The sequence below is a fragment of the Crocodylus siamensis genome, chromosome 1 (assembly GCF_052110815.1).
Source record: "Crocodylus siamensis isolate JL-2025a chromosome 1, ASM5211081v1, whole genome shotgun sequence".
Taxonomy (NCBI): domain Eukaryota; kingdom Metazoa; phylum Chordata; order Crocodylia; family Crocodylidae; genus Crocodylus; species Crocodylus siamensis.
In genome coordinates this window covers 301,195,844-301,222,149 of record NC_143395.1, presented here as the reverse complement: position 1 = coordinate 301,222,149, position 26,306 = coordinate 301,195,844, and the positions used below count along the sequence as shown (strand labels likewise).

The window sequence follows — 26,306 nt, the reverse complement described above, 5'->3', positions numbered from 1 at the left end:
GTGTTCCTGAAACTCCAGAAGCTGTCAGCACAGTAATTTGGCAATCAGAAAATTGTCCAAAATGTGGACTGGATGGTTAATTCTTCTAGCCCATCTTGTATGCTGCTATCTAATAACAGCCCTGAAACTGGGAGCTTCAGGGCTCCCATTAGAAGTAAGGTACTTGAGGTATACGTTACTTAATATAACCAGCCTTAATTATGTACTAACAGCTGGGCTGTGGCTGAGGGCAAGCACTGAGTAACTATTTAAGGAGAATTAATGTGGGAACAGCCTGTTTAGTTGTTCATGTCTCATCAGTTAACACACTTAAAGAGGCTTAAGCAGCATCTCTGGTTATTGAAATCAGTGTAATTTTAATGGTATATACTGAATTCTGTCCTGACCAGGAGAGTCTGAACACCTGCTGATTCTAAGCATCCTGTCAGTGTAGATGAAACACTAATATCCCATAGTTGGAGCTTCAAAGGTTTTTTTTTTTTTTTTTTCTACAATTGTTTTGAATAGAGGACTGTCTACTCTTCTAAACTTAAGTTATAGCTTTAATACCTAGATCTCAGTAAGGCAGATATTCTAGACCTCCTAGATCTCAGGGTATGCAACAGCTTGTTCTCTTGTTCTGATTGTAACTGTATCCTTGAGGAATAACTTCAGCTGGGGATGAGAGTCTTCCTAAAAGAGAAATGGTTTCTATTAGTGTTGCTAACATTTATTAAGCATTGCTAGCCTGTTCACATGAGTTCTTGCTATTCTTCAAAGCTCTGTCCTTCATGTATTGCATAGTGGTCACTTAAAAGCTATCTATACATATACTGATGGCCACTTTTGAGCCATAATCAGAACTGTGATGTAGAGTTCCTGATTAGCTTACTATTTTTTTTTAAGGGGGAAAAAAAAAGCTAATTTTAGTGCTGTTGAAATGTACCAACATAGTACTGGAAATGTCACCTTTTATCTCTTGAATAGTTTGCGCTAGTCGTCTTAGTATGTCTCAGCTCTGGTAATATAACAATACTTGCCATCAACGGAAAGACCAACAGTTGATATAAATTGTATACTCTCCACACCCCTGCAGACTGGTCTGGAGCTGCCAACTAATTTCACACAAACCACTTGAATAGTTGTGAGATATTAACTTACTTAAGCTGGGTCCAGACTCCCCTCAGAAGCAAAAAGCTGATCACCTTGATACCAACCCCAGAGTTAGTGTGACACAGTGGTTTTCAGCCTTTTTCATACTGGGACCCATTTGCCAAGATCAGTGGCTTGTCCTGACCCACACCACCATGGCCCTGCTGGTGTCCCTTGCTCCCAATCCTCAGTCCCCTGCCCCGCTAGTCCTGCCGGAGGGGGACTGCAGCTGCCCCCGTTGTATTTGGGCCAGAGCATGAGTAGCAAGTCCAGGCCGCTGCATGTATGCATTCTGGCCCTATGCCACCAGCCCGGGCATACAGCTCCCTCCTGCAAAGGATCACCCCTGCCTGCTTCCCTCCCCTGAAGGGCCAGGTGTCTTCTCTCCCTGCTCTCCCTTCCCTGGCACAGCCCTACACCAGAGCACCATCCCTAGTGCTGGGATGTTTGTTTGTGTGTGTGTGTGCATGTGCACACACACATGCACCACTCCCCCTGCCCTCCAGAGAGTCCCCTGGACATCCATCCCCTCGCTGCTCCCCATAATTAGCTGGGACTGGCCTTACTGTATGCTGGCTGCGTGCATCTGCCTGCACAGATGGACATGAGCCCACTGCCAGCATAGCAAGGTGTGGTTTCATGGGTTTTTGTGGGGACCTCCTCTCAACCCTTTCAAATATTCTTGCAATCCACTTTTGGGTTGCAACCCACTGGTTGAGAAACGCTGCTCTAAAGAATGTAGATGGAATGGCAGATGTTTTTAATTCTCCTGGAGTATTCATTCCCTATGCTTGATCTGAGTGAAAAACTGTACTAAAGTTAGTCACTGTAGTAAAGTTAGTTATTACTTTTTAACTCTTGACACCTTCAGTGGTGTCTGCCTCTCAAACGTGTGTGTGCACTACCTCAATGTTATTTTTTTGTGCCTATGTATACTTTTTCTTTCTTTTTTGCTTCATTTAGTTTGACACTGTAATTGCAGAAGCGGCCAGCTTGATGTCCGGGAGCTGATCTCTCTCTACCCCTTCCTGTTGCCTACTTCCTCTTCATTCATACGGTCTCATCCCCCTCTTCATGAGTATGCTGATCTAAACCAGCTCACTCAAGGGGACCAAGAGAAGATGACCAAGTGCAAACAGTTCCTCATGAGTTACTTGAATGAAGTCCGGAGTACTGAAGTTGCAAATGGCTACAAGGAAGACATTGACACAGCTTTACTGAAACTATATGCAGAGGCTAACCATGAAAGCCTTCTGGACCTGTTGGTTTCAGAGAACTTTTGTCTTCTAACAGACAGTGCAGCTTGGCTGGAGAAACACAAAAAGTGAGGTTTTTTGCTTGATATCTTAACATTTGGAGTGAGAGGAGGAGGAGAAATAAATAATTGATTGAGTTCATGCGCTGACCATTCTCAAGGAGCAGCAAGTTGATGGCTTGCACGTACTCACAAAAGGCAGTTCAGCATGATTTGGCAATTGGCTTGAGCTGGACTAGAAGGGCAGGTTGAGAATGAAGGGCAATCTTGAGGGCCATTGGCAGAGCTGTGTGTAGGGAGCCCACATGCCGGCGACGGAACATTCCCTTCAAACAAATGGGATTGAATCTAAAGTTTGGTGAAAAGAAATTGATGACCCCTTGAGGTTAAAGATGTGCGTGTGCAAAATCCTTATCTCTTTCCTGAATTAAAAGATCTTTGATCTCACGTAAAATTTTGTTGAAACTTTTAATGCGACTTCTTTTGGTACTGGATAGATTAGTTGGCTGGTATTGTCTGCATCTGAGACCCAGCTTGACAGTTGAGTGGGAGCAGTGGTAACAAGATATTTCTTTTTTTTGTTAATGTCTTGGACTGGGAGAAAAGAAGCCTTAAAATGAATTTGATTTGTTATAAGTGGTATCTTCATTTACTGACTCTAGCATTAAACAGTTTATTAATTCTAAAACTAATAGTTTATTCTCTGGCAAGCCATGACTTCTGAATTTTACTATAGGTCAATATGCTTCCACTGAAGTGAGGAAAGGAAATAAAGGGACTTCATTTTGGAATTTACCAAGGGAGAACCTAGAAAAGAATAAGGTAGAGACCTGGGTGCTAAGTGCTAGTTGGTACCAAAGCCAAGACATATTCACAGATGTGAAGTCTAAGCAATCATAGAATCATAGAAAGTTAAGGTTGGAAGGGACCTCAGGAAGTCATTTAGTCCCGCCCTCTGCTCTAAGCAGGACCATCCCCAACTATATCATCCTAGCCAAACTTTTGTCTAGCCGGGTTTTGAAAACTGCCAAGAATGGAGCTTCCACCACCTCTCTGGGTAACCTGTTCCAGTGTTTTATTACACTCCTAGTGAGAACTCTTCCTAATATCTAACCTAAACTTCCCTTGCTGCAACTTGAAACAGTTGCTCCTTGTTCTGTCATCTGCCACTGAGAAGTCTAGCTCCATCCTCTTTGGAACCACCCTTCGGGTAGTTGAAGGCTGCTGTCAACTCCCCTCTGTCATCTCTTCTCTAGACTAAATAAGCCTAGTTCCCTCAGCCTCTCCTCAGAAGTCATGTCCCCCAGCCCCTGAACCGATTTTGTTGCCCTCTGCTGGACTCTCTCCAACTTGTCTACATCCTTTGTGTAGTGGGGGCCCAAAACTGAACACAGTACTCCAGATGTGGCCTCACCAATGCTGAATGGAGGGAAATAATCACTTCCCTTGACCTGCTGTCAACACACCTACCAATGCAGCCCAGGATGCCATTAGCCTTCTTGGCAACAAGGGCATACTCTTGGGTCATATTCAGCTTATTGTCCACTGTAACCCTCAGGTCCTTTTCTGCAGAGTTGCTGGCCAGCCAGTCAGCCCCCAACCTGTACTGGTACATGGGATTGTTCTGTCCTCAGTGCAGGACTTTGCAGTTGTTCTTGTTGAACCTTTGTGAGATTACTTTGGGCCCAGTGCTCCAATCTGTGTAGGTCACTCTGAGTGTTAGCCCTACCCTCCAGCATATCTATTACTACCCTCAGTTTGGTATCATCTGCAAGCTTTATGAGGGTGCACTTTTTCATCTTCCAGGTCGTTGATGAAGACATTGAACAAAACCAGCCCCAGGACCAACCCCTGGGGCTCTCCACTTGATACTGGCTGCCAACTAAACTGCCAGTGTCTCTGCACACTTCTCCCTACTCTTGGATTTCATCCGTTATCTTAAATAACCAATATAATAAAAATTAGGATGTATGACAATTTAGATATGAAGCCTTAGTTTCTGATTTGTTGGATTAAAGACCTTTTTTACTGTTTCAAGTGTTCAGCACTGTTTAAGACTATGACAGACTTCATAAATATGTGCAGTCTTTTAAATTAATCAATTAGAGGCACTACATTGGAAACAGTTGCAAGGTCATGTCCAGGGATCCTGGTTTTCCCTGATTAAACCCCGGCCCCCCTCCAATTTTCAGATTTAAAAAATAACCCAAAATCCACTTTTTCTGTGATTAAAATGAAATGCTGTGTGTGTGTGTGTGTGTATACACATACAACTGGCATTTTTATTTTAATCATGAAAAAAGTGGATTTTGGGTTAACTTTTTAAATCTGAAAATTGGTTTTCTCCTGTTTAAAAAAAAAAAAACAAAAACCCCAAAATCCCTGGTCATGTCATAGATCATATAATTCTGGGAATGGTCAAGATTGATTTTACTGTGTCTTGATCCTTTATCCTACAGTGCACAAATATGTTTTAAAGGTAGAGGTTTACAGATGCTTCAAGCCAAATATCAAGTAGTTCAATAGCAGAACAATAATTTTTAGTGAATTGAAACTGTTGGGGGGGGAAAAAAGAAGGAAAGCCTTGTATATGAATAGAGAGAGGTAGTTATCCATGTTCACCTAAAGTTAGGCAGAAAGCAGGGCAGGGCAACATGGACATTTGTAAGTGACAGCCTAGTTCCTCAGACGCTACCAATGTGAACGGCATTTGTAATATCTGATGAAACAGGCCACCACCTACAAATGGTCATGCCTCTCTGAACAAGTTAGTCTATATGATGCCACCCTGTTCTGCCTTCTGACTCATGTGAGGACAGTAATAAATCGTTCTCTTGTGTGCTGTTTGAGTAGTAATGAAACTGATGAAGAGGATCTAGGAACTTACATGTTATAAACTTCTTTCTTTTTGCAATGCAGATATTTTGCCTTAGGACTCCTATATCACTACAATAGCCAGGATGCTGCAGCACTTCAGGTTAGAATACATTTTTTTAATTCATCCATAACCCACCCTAACATGTAACAAATCTCAGCCTCTACTTATAATTTATAGTGTCATATACCTGGAAAATTGACATGCAGACAGGCAAATAAGCTTCTGTGAAGCCTTAATTCCTGGAACTTGTTACAGTATTAAAAGTATGAAACCTTTAAGCGATTTTCTTTTTTTTTAGGTGGCTGTCATCAGAACCCCCTAGGTTCATGGGTATAGCAATTACAAATGTTTATACCCCAGTTACTTCTAGGAATAATAGAAGCTTAACATTCCATTAATGTTTGGCCTTCGCGTTTGACCTATGTAATCTTAACTAGAATTAAAAAGGGTTGCATTTATTATGAATAATGGGGGGAAGGGTGGTTTAGCACCTTAAAAGAATATTAAACCTCTGTGTTTCAGGTGTTAAGCTCTAACCCGGAGATGTTGGGGGACCAGTCCTCAGGTCAGATAAATCACCCACCATAGATAAAGGTGGTAAATATTGGAGCATACTTTAATCATAATTTATTATCTTTTTCAGTTATGGGTGAAAATAGTGAATGGAGATGTTCAAGACCCTACACGTTCAGACCTCTATGAGTATATAGTCGACTTCCTTACTTTCTGCTCAGACCAAGAACTAGTGTGGAAGTATGCTGAATGGGTGCTACTGAAAAATGAAGAGGTTTGTGGTTCACTCTCGCATAAAATGGGGCAAGGTTGCTGGATAGCAATCAAAATAATTTAACTAAAAACTACTGGTAGTTGGGTGGTTTTAAACTATCTGTTGGTATTGCACAAGTCCATGAAAAACTTATTCCTGTATGCTGAAAGGGAATTGGCTGTGTGTTTTTAAGCAACAACACTCAATTCCTGCATTAGAATGGAGGCACAGGGATGCTCAAATGGCTCCAGGGACTGTGCTTCCTTTCTCGCTGCATGCAGGATGGACAAAGTCCACTCCTCAGTGTCACTCGTCCTCTCATTGCAGCTCCACAGCCTGGTCACAGCCACAGCCCTTTTGCATGCATTCAGCTTTGGTGAGCCTGTGCTATGACAGGTTAAGTTCTAGAAAAATTCTCTCCCTTCATTTCATTTTTCCAAAATTTAAGATGCTGGTATTTGGGGGTATGTGGTGTACAGGAGACCCTTGCCATTTGCAGGAGATCCGTTCTGGAGATCCCCACAAATGGCAAAATCTGCAAATACTGATGGGGCTCCCTGTCAGATCCCACAGCTCCCCACTGCTTCCCCCTGGCGAGAGGCTGGAAGCATGGGGCTCCCCCACAGCCCCTGGGGACTGACCACGGCTGTGCTCTGCCCACCTGACTCTGCTCTCCACTCCACTCTCTCCAGCTCTGCTCTCCTCTACCCCGTACAGTGCTCCATCCCTGCTTACGCAGAGGAAGGGGCTCGGTGCAGCGCCAGAGGGAGCCATGGTGGTGCTTGCCCCAACCCACCCCATTGGCAGGGCAATGACAAATATTCAAATTCACAAATAGCAGGTTCATGAATAGTGAGGGTTTCCTGTACAAAGAAAATATGGTAGTTTTGCCTCATATTAATTAGGACTCTTCTCTCATAAACTGAAACTTAGTCACCTCAGCATGTTAACAGTTGAGTGCTTTGTGTTCCTTTCTTTTAAAGGACTGCAGTTACGTATATACCTTGTGCATGAGGAGGTGAAGCAAATAGCTGTCATTCAGGACAGTGACAGTGCCGCTTCAAGAATTAGTATGAGTTTCTTCTGTCATACTGCCTCCTGATCCCAAGTGCATTATTTTTATACCTATTTGTGTATTTGCTTCCAATTATTTTTGTGTTAACTGACCACTTGGTGCTATAAATGAATAAGCTGTTTTCTGTGCCAAGTAGAATATTAGCAGTCTCATTAGTTGCTGGTAACATTTAAACTAAGACCTGGTTATTGCACAGGCTGCTTGGCATGCAGACTGAACAATTGCTGAATGCTGCTTGCACAGACTTTAACTGTTACTGTGTCATATCTGAAACCTAGTGTTTCATGCTCTGATTTGTAATCTTGTTTTTAGTCATTTGTTAAGGCCTCTTAATTGTGTGCATCAAAAGGCAAAGGTTTAGGGCTGAAAACATTCTGATCCATTAATCACTCCAGCAGAAAAATAAATACAAGAATAATCCTTTGTTTTTCTTTATGTAAGTGTTTATATTATAAAATGATTTTTTGAAATAGTTTCTATCACAAAAGGTTTGTATCTTTATAAGCCTCCGTGCTTGTGTACAGGCATCCCAAATGTCTAGCACCTTCTAAAGTTGCAGTCTAAGTCCCAAAATGCAACAAATCTTGTTTCAGGTTGGAGTACAGATTTTTACCAAAAGGCCTTTGGAAGAACAGCAGAAGAACACCTTTAATCCAGATGATGTCATCAGATGCCTTAACAAATACCCTAAGTCACTCGTTAAATATCTAGAGCATCTAGTGCTTGACAGGAAAATAGAGGTAAGTCTTTCAGAAAAGTCAAGGACACCTTTTGTCAGAACCTCACAAGGAGAGTCCGAAGTCCTTTTTGGTTTGAGTTCCAGATTGCTGGTAATTTGTCCAAAGTGCTGATAATTTGTGTGATATTAAGCAGATCATTTAAGTACTCGGGTAGTTTCCATACCTGAGTAAAAATATTTGTCTTCCTGATTAGTGATATGCCTGTAGGAGAAAGTACTTTGAGATTTTCAGCTGGGAACATGTTATGGAGGGCTAAACCTGCTAATGATGCCCTTGTGCATTGTGCAGCAGATGTCTAAGAAGGTTAAACAAAATTGCTAGCAACAAAATAGGTAGGCAGCAATACTTTGTAACAAAGGTGTAATTTCCTAAACTGTTGTACATCTAATTCCATCTGGGGCAACTTCACAAGTGGGAATTAGTCAACAGCTTCTGGTGGCTTTTATCGGAGTAGTCATGACACTAAAAACACTCTTGAGTTGGCTACAGGAAGATGTAGCTTCCAGCAGTGGACTTGCAGCCATAAGAATTACAGAGCTAAAATAATCCTCCCATACGCCAGCTCATAAAAAGCAAGAGTTGAATGGTAATTTTGTTGCCCTTTGGTATTAATAGTTCAGTTTGGAAGCAGTTTTGTTCTTTTTTAGCCTTATGTGATAAGTCATGGGAATGAGCTATTTAAGTAATTGAGCAACCTTCATCTGTAGAATCTGAAAACACATTAGAAACTTTACACAAGAGCTGTTTACCTACCATGGATCAGCAAATGGTTAGAAAACACAGAAGCTGTATATCAGTACATAATAGTAGAGTTTTAAGTGAAACAAAATTTTGGAGGTAGCTAAGAGATGTTTCCCTGAGTCAGAGTGGAAATGTCTTGAGCCAGATAATGGAGGAAAGAAAAAGTATTGAGAGAACCCGAGTTATGACTTGACAGCACTTCTTTCCCTGTCATGCATGCATTCAAGCAATAACAACATGCATTATCAGAGCAGGCGCTTGAGGTTCATGATTTCTCTTTTCTCCATTGCCGAAATTACTAGGATTAGTGACAGCTTGACTACATAAATGAGCACACTGGAACTTGTACTCTTTTGATTTCCCTTGAATTTTTCTAGGCAAATAGTTGCCATTAGTATAAATTCAGTAGAATGATGCAACAATTTGCACATTAGAAGAGAGAATTTGAATTTCTCCAGACTTTCTTAAATAGCTGTAATTGATTTATAACCTGAAGTTATTGTGGATGTGTCAAAGAAAATATCAGTGGCTGTAATCCAGAAAGATCAGACTTAAGTTTTGCTAAGTATAGTGGGATGGGATATTCCTTTATAATGCTACAAGTCATGCTGTTCTACAAATCTTTAGTGTATTGTCACCTTTATCTCTAGTATATGAGAAACAGGAAGGTCCATAGAACAAACATGAATGTGAAACTCATTCCCACAATTTAACAGCTTCACAAATTTGTTTAGACAAATTCAGGTAGGATAGGTCCATCAGTGTTTATTAAATATGATGGTAAAACTGCAACCTCCAAGGTAGAACTTTGTATGCGTCAATGCTGGAATCTAAGGCAAGAGGAGCATAGGACAGATTAATCTGGATCAGCTCCGCATAAATACTGTTCCCATTAGTGTCTTCTCTGCCACTGAGAGATGCAGAATACTGGGCCAGATGGACTTATGGTCTTAAGGCATCTTTTATGTGCTTGTGACAAAAACAGGATAAAACTGTTCACTTGACAATGAAGGCAGGTATAAGAGGATTCAATAGAAATATGTTAAACTTCTGGTATCAGAGAGGTCAGTTGAGAGCTCATTTTTATGTATAGGCCAAAAGCAAGGGAGTAGTCCAGTCAAACTGGAAGGCAGCAAAAGCAGAGTTGATGAAAGGGAGTTCTTTCATATATTACACAACTGACCTGTAGTGCTTATGGCTGCACAGTATCACTGAAACCAAGAGTACTTTGAAGCATGAGCCATCTGCATGTCAGACAGCATATAGAATTTGATAAGGCATTGACTTTAAAGGGACAAAAGGCTTCAGGACTTTACCAGTCTTCTAGAGTGCATACCTTAAGTATCTGACTTATTTGATCACTGTTTACAGCATGCTTCAATATACTTTCCATCTGGCATTTAAATTACTGAAATACTCAATAAAGACTACTTGGTGAGCTGGAGAGTGGTATGCTGGAGTCTTGGAGTTAGACCTGTTGAATTTCCTCCTTTTTCCCTGCAGAAGGAGAAGTACCATACTCATTTAGCTGTGCTGTATTTGGATGAAACACTTCGACTAAAATCTGTGGCTACAGACAGTTGTGCAGAACTGAATGGAGTGCAGACTAAACTACGCAGTCTCCTTCAGAAATCTGACCTCTACCGGGTTCATTTTATTTTGGGTAAGCTTGTTTTCTATATTATATATCAAATGCGTTTTGTCTTTTGTCAGCTTCTGCGGAAGCAAAGGATTGGTGGAGCTTACTGGGGTGTGGCGGCATAGCTGGCAGCCCACCTCCACCCCGTGCAGAAAACTGCAGGGGGGCACATGCCCCCCATGCCTCCCCAGGGGTGTGTGCAGTGGTAGGGAGCTGGTGCCCCCTCACCAGCCCCTTTGTATTCCAGACAAGCTGCCCACTGCTCCATCCCGCACCCCACCTCACCCCAGCTGGGCAGTGCCTGCCCCACTTCCTCCATCACTGGGGGGGGGCCCTCGATCTGTGCCCCACACCCAAAAAAGACCAAACAACTTACCAGCCTGATGTTGCAAGTTGTGGGAGTTCATATTGGCTATCAGAGTGGTATCGGCTGATGTGGCTGGTTAAGAATCGGCCATCGGTATCTGGCAGAAAAATCTTTATTGGTGCACCTACAAACAGATATTAAGAAGGAAAAGCTCCAAGGCCTGCTGGTCTCAAGAAGGGGACCTTTACCCTACCCTTATTTATAATGTACCCATTCTATAGCAAACAGAGGCCAGATTTTAGGTGTCTTGCTCATGTGTTAAACACAGTATTTGATCTCTGCTTAGCATCTTATTGAACATGTACTACAGAAGAAAAGAAAACATCTGATTAGTTAAAACCAAAAAAAAGTGTTTTTTTTAATGGGACCTTGCTGCTCTACTTGCAGTGTATGAGTTTTTCCATCTGTAAGAACCAGAAATGATGTTGGATACAATGGAGTTTGGCTAACTTGAGGTAATCTAGTATTTCCCCCCCAGAACTTGCAGATCTGTTGCCCAGTTTTACCTGGTTAATTCTGTTCCTTTGGCATTTTAATGTCTGTTTAGTGAGAGCACTTCTGGTAATGTTCTTGGGCTTTCATGCCAAATATCAGGCTGAATTTTTTTTTTCTTTCTTTAGCCGTATTAATGTTACAAATAATTCACATCCTATCTAATGGAGAGAGTTTCATGTGAAGCCAAGCAATAATAATTAACCAAAACAGTTATCATTCAGTTCTTGGAGCAGTTAGTTAATGCTATGGTGAAAGGTCTTGGGGATAAGAAGAGAATAGTTTGTGGGGCATGGAAAGGTGATGCATCTTCAGAAAGTCTTTGGAAAATTATCCATTTTGGGGAGAAACACGGTTTGTTAGTAACTAAAATCCCCTGCCCTTATCAGTGTGTACATAGAGCAGACATTAAAGACTTTACTATCTAGATTCTCCGTTGAACTGAGCAGCATCTTAAATTGATTTTTCTTTGACAGAAAAAATTAAGGGCACAGATCTTCACATGGAAAACGCAATTTTATATGGAAAACTGGAGGAACATGACAAAGCTTTGCATATCCTGGTCCATGAATTAAAGGACTTTCCTGCTGCTGAAGACTACTGCATGTGGAGCTCTGAGAGTAAAAATCTAGCCTACAGGCAGAGGCTTTTCCATATGCTGCTCTCAGTGTATCTGAATCCAGGCCCTTCAGACTGTGAGCTAGTTGTGGCTGCAGTAGATCTCTTGAATAATCACGCAGCTGAATTTGATGCAGCTCAAGTCTTGCAGCTTGTGCCTGACAATTGGTCGCTGCAGCTCCTCTCTCCATTCCTGACTGGAGCAATGAGGCAAAGCATCCACACAAAAAGAATGACCCAGATTGCACTTGGCTTGGCAGAGGCTGAAAACTTCATCTATAAACACGACAAGGTGGGTGTAGTTGTTTTCTTTGATTAAACTGGAACACGTAGTTGTCCTTTACCTACAAAAGTTGTGTATTTTTGCTCCTAAAGGAAAAATCCTTTCTTTATATTTCCTAATATCTCTTCCTCCGTGTGGCTCTTCCTTTCTCAAATGTTTGATCTTTTTATGCAGTGTTTAAATTGTGAACATACCGTAGCAAAAGCCCTCTGCCATTTTCCCTTTTAAAAGGAGGTGGCAGCAGTCCAGTGTTGAGTAATAGCTTAGGTATATTGTTTGTTACAAATGAAAATCAGTGGAATTTTGTGGAGGCTTGGGTGAAGCTTGCTAGTCAAAAACTGAGGTTCACGTAATGAGAATTTTGCTGTGATCAGGACTGAGATGTATTTGACAGTTGGATGGAGAAGTTTTGTATTGCATTTGCCTGTACAGCTCTCTACTCAATCCCACTGGATTTACTTCTCTAAGCACTGTGTTTATTAAGAAAGCTTCCATGCATAATCCCAGGCTACATTACTTATATCTTCAAATAGGCCCATAAGTCCTATTTAATTAAGGAAGCTGACAAACTCAACATTTGGTATCTGCCTCAGGTAAGAATCCATGGGCTAACCTGTTTTTCTTGAGCATGCAGCTGGTATGTACTTGAAAAAGTGTATATACATTTCCAGAAGTTGCATGGAATATATACAAAGTGTTATCTTTAAAAAAGATTCAGGGATTTGGGGGTGGGGGGAGTGATCTCTTACTGGATCAACTAAAATAAAGTTGGAAAAGATTTTGAATACAAGACATGGTGATGCAGAAAACTTTATCCCAGCCATACAGCATGTCTGATTTAAATAAATAAATAAATAAAAGATCACCCCCCCAAAAAATCCTTGCCCCTCACAATTCCTGGACGATTGCCGCTACAACATTTAAAGATGACGGTGTTAGACCAAATAAACATTTTATTTAGGAGGGAAAAGTTGTAGCAATTGGATGTAAATATGGAAACTAGTTCAAGTTAAAAACACTAGGTAGCTGGGTCTTGTAATCCTAAGCAAGGAGCTAGATCTGTGTACTTAACAGTTGAAATAATGTAAATATAAACAGGTTTTGTAATGGGTATGATGGCTGTCCTTTTGTAGCAGAGTGCCACTTCCCCTTCCTGTTGCAGTGACACTGGATTCATGTTTGTTTCCCTTGTTTTGTAGGCTAAACTAAAAGGAAGATCTATTATTCTCTCTGACAAGAAGCTCTGCCAGGTGTGCCAAAGTCCTTTCTGTGAGCCTGCCTTTGTGAGATACCCAAACGGTGGTATGGTTCACACCCACTGTGCTGCAAACAACAGACTTGTAAACTCTAACATGACCCATCGTTTTTCCAGCCCCAGCAGTCAGACTTGAAAAATGTTTCAGGTTTCATTAGTTTCCATTACTTAGTCTGTGGAAAACCTGCTGAATAAAGAACAAAGTGCAGCTACTTTAGGTATAATTCAAATGAACAAATTGCTGTAGGGCTAATGGGAAGACTTCAATAAATGTGAAATATGGCCACCAAACTGCTGATTCTATGAATGTAGACAGCAAAGAAAATTAGCTAGCAGAAATGGAGATGTGCAAGAAGGGTTCCGCTCTGTATAGTAATAAACACACTTAAATGAGCCTTTTCTTCATAATAAGGATGAATATGGGAGCGGGGAGGGGGAGATACTTCATTCTTAAAGAGACTTAAATTTGCACTGAATGTAACGTTCATAAATCTGATGTGAAGGGGGCTCTTTGACCCAGGAGTTGGAACATCTGTCTCTGAAATGCTACCTGAAGAGACTGACATGACACAGCTTAACCCCAAGAAAATGCATATCTGTTTTGCAGGCTGCATTATGTCCTCATCAGAGCTGAACTCCTGTTCCACAACACTGGATTATGAACCTGTTCTATGCTCTACAAATTTGTTGGCTTTTGATGCACTTTTGTCTATCCCCTTTCTCTGTTGTACAGCTCTCATCAAACGGATTTTAAGCACCGTCCTGTTAGTTTCTACTTTTGTTGCATTTAATGTAATAAACTCAGTGGAAACTGATAGCTTCTATCATATATAACTGTGTTTGAAAAGAATAGAAATGAAACGGTCGGATATAGTTTGGTCAGACTGTAGTCACTTTGTGGGGGAAGAGGTTTTAATAACCTTAATACTAGAATTATTTATTAATATACAACAATACTGTACATACAGTTTAATAAATCAGTGAATTTTATTTGGAGGATAAACATATAACCAAATAATCCAATGATATGAGGTTACGTTATGTCAGCTGCAACATAACCTTAGATTGCAGAGACTTCATTGGCACACTGAGTAAGATTCAGTGTGTGTGAATGTATTTATGTGAACAAGATTATAGATCATGGAAAAAAGTGGAGAGATTGTGAAGAAGTCAATAATAGCACATTAAGGTGCTAATAGATTTGGTGTCACTGAGTGAATGGGCTTATAAATAAGTGTTCTCTGACACTTACAAAATAACTAATTTACTGACCCCATAAATACTAGTCAAAACTTAATGACTTTATAAGCAGCTTGAGAGTTTGGAAGAGGCAACTTTTACACAAGATGATTAGATATAAATATATTTCTAAAACTTTAAGCCAAAGAAACCAAAAATATTGCCCTTAATTACACAAAACTGTAATATGACAGAATCTTGAACAATACAGGCTGAAAGTGTTGGTATGACTAGGTTGATTCAGAATCAGAGTGAGATTTTCAGCACAAATACTACTTCTGCACAACATTTTGTATATACAAAAATCTCAAACTGTATAGACTTTTATAATGTCTGAAATCTGATCATAGACTGGGTGCAGAAGGATAAATTCTCAACCTTCCTGTCTTTTTAAAAAAATGTTTTTCAGTTGTTGGGCTCTACTGGGGGATGATACAACTTCTTTTTATCTTCAAGCAAAAGTTCTTTGGGTCTGTCTTAAGCTTCTTCCTGATCAAGATCAGAAAATGTAGCAGTTAGTTTTCTGGCTTGGATTCTTAGCCTGCATACCTCTGTAAGGGTTTTCTGTAGTGCTTCTGCTGGATTGGATTGTTCCTGAAGCATGTAGGCTAAACTAATTCAGTCTGTGATATCATCACAAAAATAAAAGGATTTAAGCATTTCTTCTTCTTTTGTGTCAATTTCAAGAATTCTTACATGAAGTCTTCAGATACTACTTCCCAGCAGCTCCATTTTATTTTTTTTATTTTTTGCCTGATCCTGTATTGGCTCTGCTTTACATCTGGTTTAATGTTGGTCCCTTAATTTTTTGTACTCATTCTGTAACTACACTTCTTGAATTGTATCAAATCCATCATGTTTGATATACAAAATAATTGAGGATGAAATGGAGAATGTGTTTAAAAAAAAAAAAAAATCATGGTACTGACATGTCAAAGTGGCAATATTATCTTTTACAATGATTTGACTGGGTGTTCGTTGATGTGAATGGTAGCATGCGATTTGTATGAAACACTATTTATGGCTGTTTCCCAGCAGTGTAAACAAATACAAAGTTTATACACTACGCTGACCTTTTTGTTTTTTCATTAAGGTACCTCCTTATTAAAAGGAAGCTGGCTATGACTTAAAAAATAAATTCAAAAGACTCTACTGTTCAGACACCAAGGTAGCTCTTAGTGCTTTGCTCTGTGTCATGAAGTGGAGCAGTGGGTCCTCTGACAACAGACTAAGGCATATTTGTGCCCATTTATGGAAGACCTTAACTGTGGGGTCACTCAGTGTCTGGCCTTCTCTCTTCGGATAATGTCAAATATTAAATATATTACAATGCATCTCAAATCAATTTGATGCTGCCATTGCATGTGTATAAGATGAAAATAAAACATTTATACCAAAAAAGTGTGTAGTAACTTAAGCTGCAAGTGTGGAGACCAAAAAAAAAATGTAGTTTTCTTTAGCAGAAGGCAAATTCCTCTTCCTCTTAACTCACCTAGAAGTGCAGTCCAAAAAAACCAAACAAATGAATATTGTCATGTTAAATCCTACTTCTGTATCACTCCTTACCACTGTATGCACTTGAGCTGAACTTGGGACTAGTTTAATGTTGGCCACTTTGTGTATTTATTTATTTATTGGCAGATTTACTGTTTCCTATAAAATTTTGCCCTGCTCTACATCTTGAATTTCCTTCCTTGTTTCTAGTCACCAGATTATTCTCTGGCTTTAACTTGTAGAAGGGTTCAGTTCTAGTTTGGTACATCACTTTTAATAGCCCTTGTGACTTCAGTAGTGCTTGCAGATTACTTGGAAAACTTACTGGCTGTTATCATTTTAAAAGACTAACTCTCTTGTAGGGAACAGAACAGCAGGGAGTTGACTCAGCTCCCCAGGTATCTGGGCAGGGCAGAGAGGGAGTAGCCAGTACGTGCATAGGAGAAAGCAAGTGTTGGCTCAAACCTAGATGGAGCAGAGGTACTTCATACTGTCTCTTCATATCCCCATGTATCAACTCTAGAGTTGATAAGAAAAACGCTTCTCCAGCCAGAAGGAATTTCTAATTAAGCTTTTACTGTAGTGATCTTACACGACTCCCCAGCATCTCTTTCCCTTCCATTTTTCCTGCTTTCATCCTCTTTATAATTCAACAGATCTATTCCTTTAAAATATATTTTCTGGCTCAGCCATACAGCACAAAAATTAAAATGGTTCCTTAAGTTACCAAGTAATGTATATGATATACATGAGAGGCTTTCATATAAAACTTCAAGAACGAACTCCAAGTAACCTATGAGCAAACTCCTAGATTTCATAGACATTAGGGGCTGGAAGGCACCTTGTGAGATCATAAAGTCCAGCCCGCCAAGTATTTAGTAAAAGGACCTGATCATGACACCCTTATTCATCACTTTTTGTGCTGCTTATTGTAAGTACAAAGTGCAGTTTCATACACACACATGCACACTTTAACATTTCTGGAATTTACGGGGTGGGAGGGAATGTGTCTGCAGCCATCTACTACTTGGTTGTGACCTATGTGTACCAAAGCCTTGCTTAAGCTGGCATTAGTTTGAAACATAGCATTATAGAAGTTTAGGGTTGGAAGAGACCTAATTCTGTCATCTGCCACTACTGAGAACAGTCTAGCTCCATCCCCTTTGGACCCCTCTTCAGGTAGTTGAACACTGCTGTTTAATCCTTCCTCAGTCTTCCATTTTCCAGACTACAATTCCCTCAGCCTCTCCTCAGAAGTCACGTGCCCCAGCCCTTGAAACATTTTTGTTGCCCTCTGCTAAACGCTCTCCAATTTGTCCACATCCTTCCTATAGTGGGGCCCCAAAAAGTGGATACTGCTCCAGATGTGGCTTCACTAGGCTACATAGTGGGGAAGAATCATTTCCCTTGATTGGCTGGCAACATGCCTACTAATGCAGCCCAGTATGCCATTGGCCTTCTTGACAACAAGGGTGCACTGTTGGTTCATACTTGGCTTCTTGTCCATCTTATTGTCCACCAGGTCCTTTTCTGCAGGGCTGCTGCTTAGCCATTTGGTCCCCAGCCTGTACTGGTGCATGGGATTGTTCTGTACTAAGTGCAGGACTTTGCACCTGTCTGTATTGAACCTTGAGAGATTTATTTTTGTCCAATCCTCCAATTTGTCTTAAGTCGCTCTGAATCCTATCCCTACCCTCAAGCATATCTATTACTCCCCCCCAGCTTGGTATCATCTGCAAAGTTGCTGAGGGCATACTCCATACCATCTTTTCTCTGATTCCTCTTTCCTGTTCTCTGTTCCCCAAAAAGCTTGTCCCAGTTATCTTGTTCTAATTTTATTCTTTCCTTTTTCCTTCTCTGAAGCAAAAAAAGGAAGGCGAATTTGGAGACAAACACAGAATTGAATGTCAGATTTTAGAATGTATATTTATGCAAAATTACATTTGTATTTTTTTAATGCTACGTTCATCTACACTGGATGGACATAAGCCTTGAGAACTGTAGATGAACTCCCAGCTCTGTCTTCATTACAATATCCTATTTGGTTATATCAGTTCCATAACATAAATGTATCTACCCATTATAGTGAGGGACAAAATTAAATTATAAAGAAAAGATATTTTTACACATGCTCTTAGAGCAGCTGTAATTAAAATGCTTGCACCTGTGCTTCAAAATGGTGGTGGGGGCACTTTAAACCTTCTTGAATGCTTAGTTAAAGAACCCCCACCACAATTTGAAGTGTGGGGATGCTGATACATGAGACCCTCAGGCTGCTGGAGTGCATTAATTAGCATGCTCCGGCAGGCTCAATTGAGTCTCCTCCAAAGCTGCAAATACAGCATGTCAGAGCAGCCTCCCCATGCATCTACGGGCACTGAAAGTCTTAGGCAGCTAATACAGTTTTAAAGCCTAACTCTGAATCAATGCTCATAAAGACTTTACAACAGAAACTTTCATCAGTCTGTTATCATAACTATATATTTTTAAAAGCCTCCTTTTTATACAATATTACAGCAAAACCAAGTGAAAAAGATTTCTTGTGCTCTCCTATTTTTTATCGTTCTTGAACATTGAGCGTCTGTGGTGGGAAGAGCAGCATATACATCTAAATAAATATCCTGAATTAGTGTTTCTCAAACTTTCCAAATTTGTTGTGCTGTTATTTCAATTCATATTTTGGATAATGACGGGGGGAAACATGAAACAGTCACTACCAGCAGTTTGTAACTACCCCAACAAGATATATAGAGCTGTTTCAGTTGAAAGGTTTTCCTTTCTTTCTTCCATTTATGTTTCCCCTTTCTGATTCCTGCCTTTTTGCATACTCTAGAAGTTTGCTCTGTACCCTATGTTAAAAGTTACTGCCTTATCTTCTCTACCATCTTACATGTTTAACATTATAGGCAATAATGAGTATAGTTGCCTATAAATTACTAGTGTAAAGTTTTTTATGTTACTAAAGAACAGTTTGTTTCTGAACTGTAAGAAACTGGCTTACGCCCTGTGAATGCTAATTATGAAATGTGCTGCTACTTCCGAAGCCAGAGAAGGAAAGAAGTTAATGATTTGCTATATTTACAGCTAACTATACAACTAAATACCCCTGCATTAAACTTGCTCCTATGGTAACTTTTTACACTTGCTGTTCTGGTTTTTGAGTTCTTATTTGTTACATCAGTGAACGTATACAGCTGTATGTGGAATGTATAAATATGTTGATTTTAATAAAAACAAACAAACAACACTTAATTACTCTTGTAAATTAATTTGTCAATGACTGCATGCCCTGGTCTATGTCCACTAAATGGAGGGAATGGATATAAGGAGAGTGGGTTTTGGTGGCAAGTAGTTAAGCTGGGTTTCCAAGTGAGGCAGTCAAATGATAAAAATGCACTACAGTGAAGCCTCATAAATTGGTTCTTTTTGTACACAAACTGCAGGCAATTTGGAAAGAAGTTTATCACTTATCTGAGTAATTCTGGGGATTTAGTTGGGAGTTACCAGTGGGTTCTAGACTTGATATTTATATGACTGATTATACAAACTCATCCCTGGTGTGACAGGAGTTATGCTCTTATACCAGGATTGAGCTAGTATAAGAATCTGTTGAGCTAAACTGGCCTAACAGACAGATGAAAAAATTAATCCCAGCTGAAAGGAGCATTGAGTAGAGTAATATTGTCTTTGCCATGGTTTGGAAGTATTGGGAGCGTCAAAATAACAAGAACCCCTTGCAGACATTGTTATAGTGGCATAATTGGAATCTGAGGAATTTGATGCCCAAAAATTATGTGTCCTACCATGCCAGATGTGCATGACAAGATCCACGGCTTTTGGGACAGGGCTTAAAAATACAGATCCCAATTGTTCCATTGCTGGAACAATCCTGGAGATTGGGTGGGGGAAGCTGTTTCCTGGACTCAGTGACTGTCCTGAGCCAATGCTGAAAATCAGTTGATTGTCAGCATGGCCTGGGACATCCCTGGGCCCAAGCCCAGACCTGGACCCAGTGCCAACAGTCAGTTGACTGTTGGCATTCACTGGGACAACCCTGGGTCTGGAGATATATGTCATGTGTTTAATGTTGTGCCATACAAGTCAGCCACACAAAGGGTATTTATACACGTGCTCTGGGAGGTGGTGTGTGTGGGGGGGAGGCACTTTAACTAGAACTTCTCTGAGAGCCACTGTAATTAAAGCACCCAGAGTATCACATGTATCAATGTCCCTTTGGTGAAAAATGGCAGCGGGGGTGCTTAAACAAAAACTTGTTGAATGAGCTTTAGTTAAAGTACCGCCACAATTTTTCAGCATGGGGTTGCTGATACACATGTTGTCAGAGTCTACTGGAGTGCAGTAATTACCATGCTCCAGCCGACTCAATCACAGCACATAATTACAGCAGCCTTAATGCACACATATAGGCACCCACTGATGTTCCACAATCCATTTTATGTGAAATTTCTTTGTGGCTGGTTTACCATGTTCTGCTGCCATGAAGCAAATGAACGTGTGCCATGTTGCAATTTATGGTATGATTAACAGGTACCAAAAATGCAACATCTGCCAGGACCCTTGCAGCCATAAAGCCCCCAATCTTAGTTGATATTAAAAGTTATTTAAGTGTTAATCAGCCCAATCAGGCAGCAAGTACATTTTTTAAGTCACAGAATTAAAATATTTGATTTCTCGAGCATCTCTATTATGTTTTTCATGATGTCATGTGAGCCTTTAGTCCCTATATTTATAGCTTTTTGAGGGTATTGACCCAAACTGATTTGACGATAGCAGTGTATTGTGACTTCTAAGTAGGTTAACTTGTACTTTTCTAAGGGATGGTGGCCTCTTATTTGCTTATTTGTGGGAGCTGCCCAGTTACTGCTGGATAACAGAACTTGGTGATGATGTTTTATTAGTGAAAAACCATTGATACTTGTGCCCAACTGTTTTGTCATTCAGGGTGTTTTGAAGGCAGCCCTTTCATCTTGAATGCTGGGGTAAGCAGTGATGGCTACAGAATCATATTTAGAGGTTTGCTTATGGGAACTGGCATGTAGGTAAAGTAGGTATGCATTAGAACAATGATCTAGGGCAATGGCAAGGGTTAATTGATTTCTAAAAAGCCTGTTTTGTGACAGAGTTTTCTTAAGGCCTACTGCATCTGACACAGGCAAGTAGCAAACAGACACAGGCTGGGAAATTGAAGACTTGTACTACACTGTTCTGTAACATGAGATAAGGTGGCACCAGGTCACAGTGCCCTTGGGATTTTCAGTTTTGGGGAACAGACTAAATTAGGAGAAGACCGGCAAAGGCCCAAATTAGGATGTGTGCATGTGTTGGGTTTGTGAAACAAAGGGACGTGCTGACAGGACAGAATGTGGACAGTATCACAACCACAGACAGACCAATCACTGAGGCCCCAAAGTTGAAGTGTCATCACAAACAGGAAAAGATACAAAGGAGGGATTTCAGAGCAGAAAAGGTCCTCGAGAGGGGAACCTGAGGCTACCATGGACAGAGGGCATACCACCAGCTCATCTCACTGACAGCCAAGAAAGAACCTCAGAGTGAAGCTCACATACTGGCCAGATGTACCTTGACTTTGATGACAGCTCTCTAGGACTGCTAGATATAGAATTGCTTGCATTGTTCTTATCTGTTTCACTGTAACAGTAAAATTCACCTGTTATTGAATGGAGAGGCTGTGGTCAGTCTGAGGGTTTTGGGTCCACCCCAAGCAAGGTATCTGGGTCATAAATCCTGCAACAACAGCAGTGTTATGAGACTTGTGACTTGTTGTGAGACTTGTTATGAGAGGCAAACTTTAATAGTTTGCCTTAAGGTGTTGTTTAAACCAGTGCACAAAGTTGTTCATCACTCTATTTCAGTCTAGGTTAAAATGATTAAGAATCTGTTTTATGCTATACCAGAACAAGGATGCCTACATCAGAGCTGCCTATACACATGCTTATTGGCGCTCTAATTAGAACATGTCAGAGCAGACTGGATTAATCGATGAATTGGGTCTGCTATGCATTCTAACTAGAATGCCCCAGTGTCACCACAGCGTGCCTTAAGCCCCTGCGTGTTTTAAAATGGCTGCAGGGCATTTTATCTCAGCCTTATCAAATGAGGCTTAGATAAAGCATCCTGCATCCATTTTTAAACTCCTGGGGGCTTAATACATGTGATGGTGAGGTGTTTTAATTAGACCTGCTCTCTAGGAACCACTCTAATTAAAACACCCCTCCCTTTGCCCCTGAATACATGTATAGGCAAGAATTTGAAGCAGTTTAAATCAACTTAAACGTGGATTTAAATTAACAAAAATTTCTCAGGTAGACAAGGTCTTAAATATGTGACATCAGTTGCAAACCAATGTAGGTTTCCCTGTGGATAAGGCAGTAAAAGGACATTGAAGCAGAAGAAAGATAAATGCCATCATGCATGAGACTGACCTCTTTCTTCCCATTTAAATCTAAGAGCTTTTAAAAGAAAAACCTAATTATATGTCCTGAGGCAAAGAAGGACCATTGCTTTCATGCAGCAAAAGGACATGTGCATCCAATGAAAATCAAAGGCAACAAATCTAAAACTGATGAGAAGGAAATCCTTTTTGAGTATGTGCATTTACAATTAGGAATCTGTTGCCAGAAGATAACATCAAGAGTCTTATAAGAATCCATAAAAGGGACTGAGTAATTAAATGGATATGATTATAGAACCACAGAAATTCTATAACCAGGGGCCCCATATGGCATGTGGAAGCTGGCAGTGAGCTGGGAAGCAAGCTTGGCTCCCTAGCTGCTGCTACTTAGTTATTTACTGGTACTACAAGGAAAGATTTTTATTTTGTGCTGCCTTTCAAAATGTATTATAGTCCAGGGCACATAAGAAAATATAATACAGCCCTGTATGCCTTGACTTTTTTCTCAAGAAGAGCACACAGTTGTCTCACATTCAGTTTGTGATCTGCTATGATCCCCAGTACCTTTTCTGCTGTACTGGAGCCTCACCTAGTCCAGGGGTGCTCACTTGCCAGCCCACAGGCCAAATACAGTCCATGGAGCCTTTACATCTGGCCTGCAGGGCTCCCCATTAGTCAGGAAATTTGGTGGTGGGAAAGCAGTGTCCATTAATACAGCCACACCCTCCCTGCAAACTCCCCAAACACCAAGACCTGTGTGCCTAGTCAGAGCCAGGCTGGGCCCCCTTCCTTGTGTAGGGCCAGGCCATACCCTCTTTCCCCCTGCAAGGCTAGGTCAGGGCTAGGTCAAGCCCCCTCCTCCCCATAGGGCTGGAATGGGGCCAAGCCATGCCCCCTTCACTCCCTTGGCTGGGTCACATCCCTTCCTCTCCCTCTCAGGCCAAGCTGTCCCTGCATCCCTCCATGTAGCTAGGTGGTACTAACCACACTGGCACTGTATCAGAACTACCATCATCCGGCCTGCAGTCAGACCAGGCACTGCCCATCAGGCCCACTAGGGAAAAAGGTTGAGCACCACTGGCCTAGTCTGTATTTGTGCATGTAATTGTTCTATCCTAAGTGCAGAACTTCCTATATGTTATTGTTGAATTTCATGTGTTTACTTTTGGATCACTTCTTCAGTTTATTGAGGGCCATAAACAGGTGTTTATTACTCAGAAATTTCCACAGGTATAAAACTTTCCAGGAGAGGGAGTGTACAGATGTTCTGCCTACAGCTGCCCCCTTTCATCCTGGAATGGTCTGGGAAGGGAGGGGAAAAGCCCTTCCTCTCCACCACCCTGTCCCCCAAAGGACCCAGTCTGGGCAGCAGGAAGCTCCTTGGCTCTTCACCCTGTCTCAGGGATCAGAGTAGAGGGAGAAGTGGGGCAATTCTCCACTTGCTTCTTACTTCAGGACTCCAGTATAAGAAGCAGGTAGGGTGCAGTGCTGTTGCTGCTGTTTCTGCTCTTGGGCACCAGGAGTTGTGAGTGGAGTGAGCCCCATGGCATAGAGGGCACCTAGGACTCCAGGGTGAGGAGGGGTGGGTGTTTTACCCTGCTACCTTTTTAAATCACCATCCCCGCTGCCCAGCTAGGTGGCATGGGTAGCAGCAGATCTAACAAAGCCCTTCCCACCTCTTACTATTAGCTGAATACAGGTTATTCAGAATTCTGCCTTACTTTGTGGTTCCATTACATCTTCCTGTGCAACTTCTGGTATTGGTCACTGTCTGAGGCAACAGACTAGACTAGACAGATCATTTACCTTGTTTGGTACTGTAATTCCCATGCTTACAATAATTCTAATGATTGCCTCTCTCCGCTTATTTTATTTTAAGATGTTCTGGACTATGAGACTCTCTGAAGTTTCATGTTTGCTTGCTCCTTTGCTTGAACTGTACAGTTTACGGGCTTGGTATATCTGATCTGCTCCATCTTTCATCTAGTATGCAATACAAACACGCAATACAATCATTTTATTGACCAGTATGAATTAGAAATATAAAGGGATCTACAAAATATTAATATGGTGTTAAAAAACTGCAGAATCTAGAGGACTGTCCAGCTTTGTTTCCTTTTACGTAAGACTGAAATGGTAGCAACAGACTCTATTGAAGTTAAGGTCCTTTTGGAATGTAAAAGCTATGTACTCCTGAGTATTTCCAGCTCTCTGAACCTGCTGTGCTGACAATGTTTGCTCTTCAAAAAGCTCTTCTCTGCCCAGTGGGAGTCTGTCAAACTAATGCAGCTTTTCTGTGTTGACTAATGAGCATCTAAAATTCAACATATCCATTTGAAAAGTTTTCAGGAAGTCGATCCATGACATGTTAGTTCCCCATCTGGTTGCTCGCAAGCAAATATCTTCTGCTACCAATTTAAGCCGAAATAGTTGGAGTCTTTGCTTTGTTCTTGAAGGTCCTAAATTTGTTACTTCAATGACTCACTGCGGGGGGGGGGGGGGGGGGGGGGGGAGGGAAGAGGCAGCGGATGCTATATTGGTGAAAGTGGCTTGTGATCCTAAATATAAAATACTTTGCTACCACCTAGGAATGAACAACACAACTGCAGTTGCATTACATCCTATGCATGACTATTTTGAAAACTGCCGTCCAAAATTAAGGGTACTGGAGCATCGCTTTAATAGCATGATCCATGGCCCATATGCTCACACGATGACATTAGGCAGAGATGTTGCTTTCAGTGCCTTGAAATGATCGATGATGTGATATGACAGTCACATTCCTTGTGATAAGTGATTTTTGTGCATTTGGAAAATACCACAGGTTACTAAGCCATTAGTTAATCTGTTTTTCTTATCTGGTTTTGAGTTACTGTTGTTGCACTATCTAGACCAGTGTTTCTCAACCTTTTAAGTAGCAAGTACCCCTTAACTTCTGAAAATATTAATAAGTACCCCAACACTTAATTTTCCAGGGGATTTTATATTTACAGACTAACGTGTGCCACGTGTTGGAAGAAGGGCTGTGTATATAAGGCCGTGATATGACAGATGCTTGACCTGGTGTGGTTAGGATTGCCACCTTTTACACCAGGGGTGGACAACTCAAGTATGTACCTGGCCTAGAGGTGATGTTGGCCAAAGCTAGGAGGGCTTTGCGCAGCATGCCAAATTATTACTGGGGAATTTAAAGCGCCACGCAATGCACAGCGCACCAAATTTTTTGCCATAGTTTTGAGAGGAGGAAGGGGCAAGAGAGGAAAAAAGGGTCAGAGAGAGTGAAAGGAAAAGAGGACGAGAGAAAGAGAGTGTTGGGATACCCACATACCCCCTGCCTGTGTCTTGCGTACCCCCAGGGGTATGCATACCACAGGTCGAGAAACTATGATCTAGACCTCATATGGCCATGCAAAATACTATCACTGTATGTGCATCAAAATATACAACCAGCACTGTTTGGCCAAAAACATATTTTTTATACCATTTTGCTAGGTACCTTTTTTCATTTTAGCTCAGTGCTCAGAATGTGTCTATGATCCCTTGTTCAATGAAGTCTGGGAAATACAGATTACTCCCAAATTACATTTCTCCCAAATTCTAGTTATAATTTAGGCTACTAGAGTTTAAATATTTATTTTTAAGAGAAACTTAATTGAATATTTCATTTATTGTACAGCTTCCTTGACATCAGACCTTGCCACCTCAGTATTTCAGTTGTGCATAATTTATAATAACTTGTGTATCAAACCTTCTTTGCTGAACAGTCCCATTTTAACAGCTTTTTTATCTGTTGATTTTTAGGCTCTATCTTTTCTAGGTCCTTGGTATGGTATGGATACTTACTGCATTTAGGTAACTCTTTATAAGCTTACCTGATGCTGCCAGGGTTGTTCTCTGGTT

At 40.9% G+C, this 26,306-nt stretch overlaps 1 protein-coding gene across 8 annotated transcripts in view; it reads left to right on the top strand.

Annotated features, from left to right (window-relative positions):
• Positions 1-19,240, top strand: part of TGFBRAP1 (transforming growth factor beta receptor associated protein 1) — a 46,751-nt gene extending 27,511 nt beyond the window's left edge. For all 8 annotated transcript variants that reach the window (XM_090020952.1, XM_090021000.1, XM_090020972.1 and 5 more), the window contains 7 exons: positions 2,114-2,455; positions 5,306-5,363; positions 5,908-6,051; positions 7,699-7,845; positions 10,090-10,249; positions 11,561-11,994; positions 13,185-19,240. In XM_090020952.1, coding sequence (XP_089877078.1) covers positions 2,114-2,455; positions 5,306-5,363; positions 5,908-6,051; positions 7,699-7,845; positions 10,090-10,249; positions 11,561-11,994; positions 13,185-13,376 — 1,477 coding nt within the window. In that variant the 3' untranslated portion in view covers positions 13,377-19,240. The remainder of the gene's footprint in view (positions 1-2,113; positions 2,456-5,305; positions 5,364-5,907; positions 6,052-7,698; positions 7,846-10,089; positions 10,250-11,560; positions 11,995-13,184) is intronic.
• Positions 19,241-26,306: the final 7,066 nt, after the last annotated feature.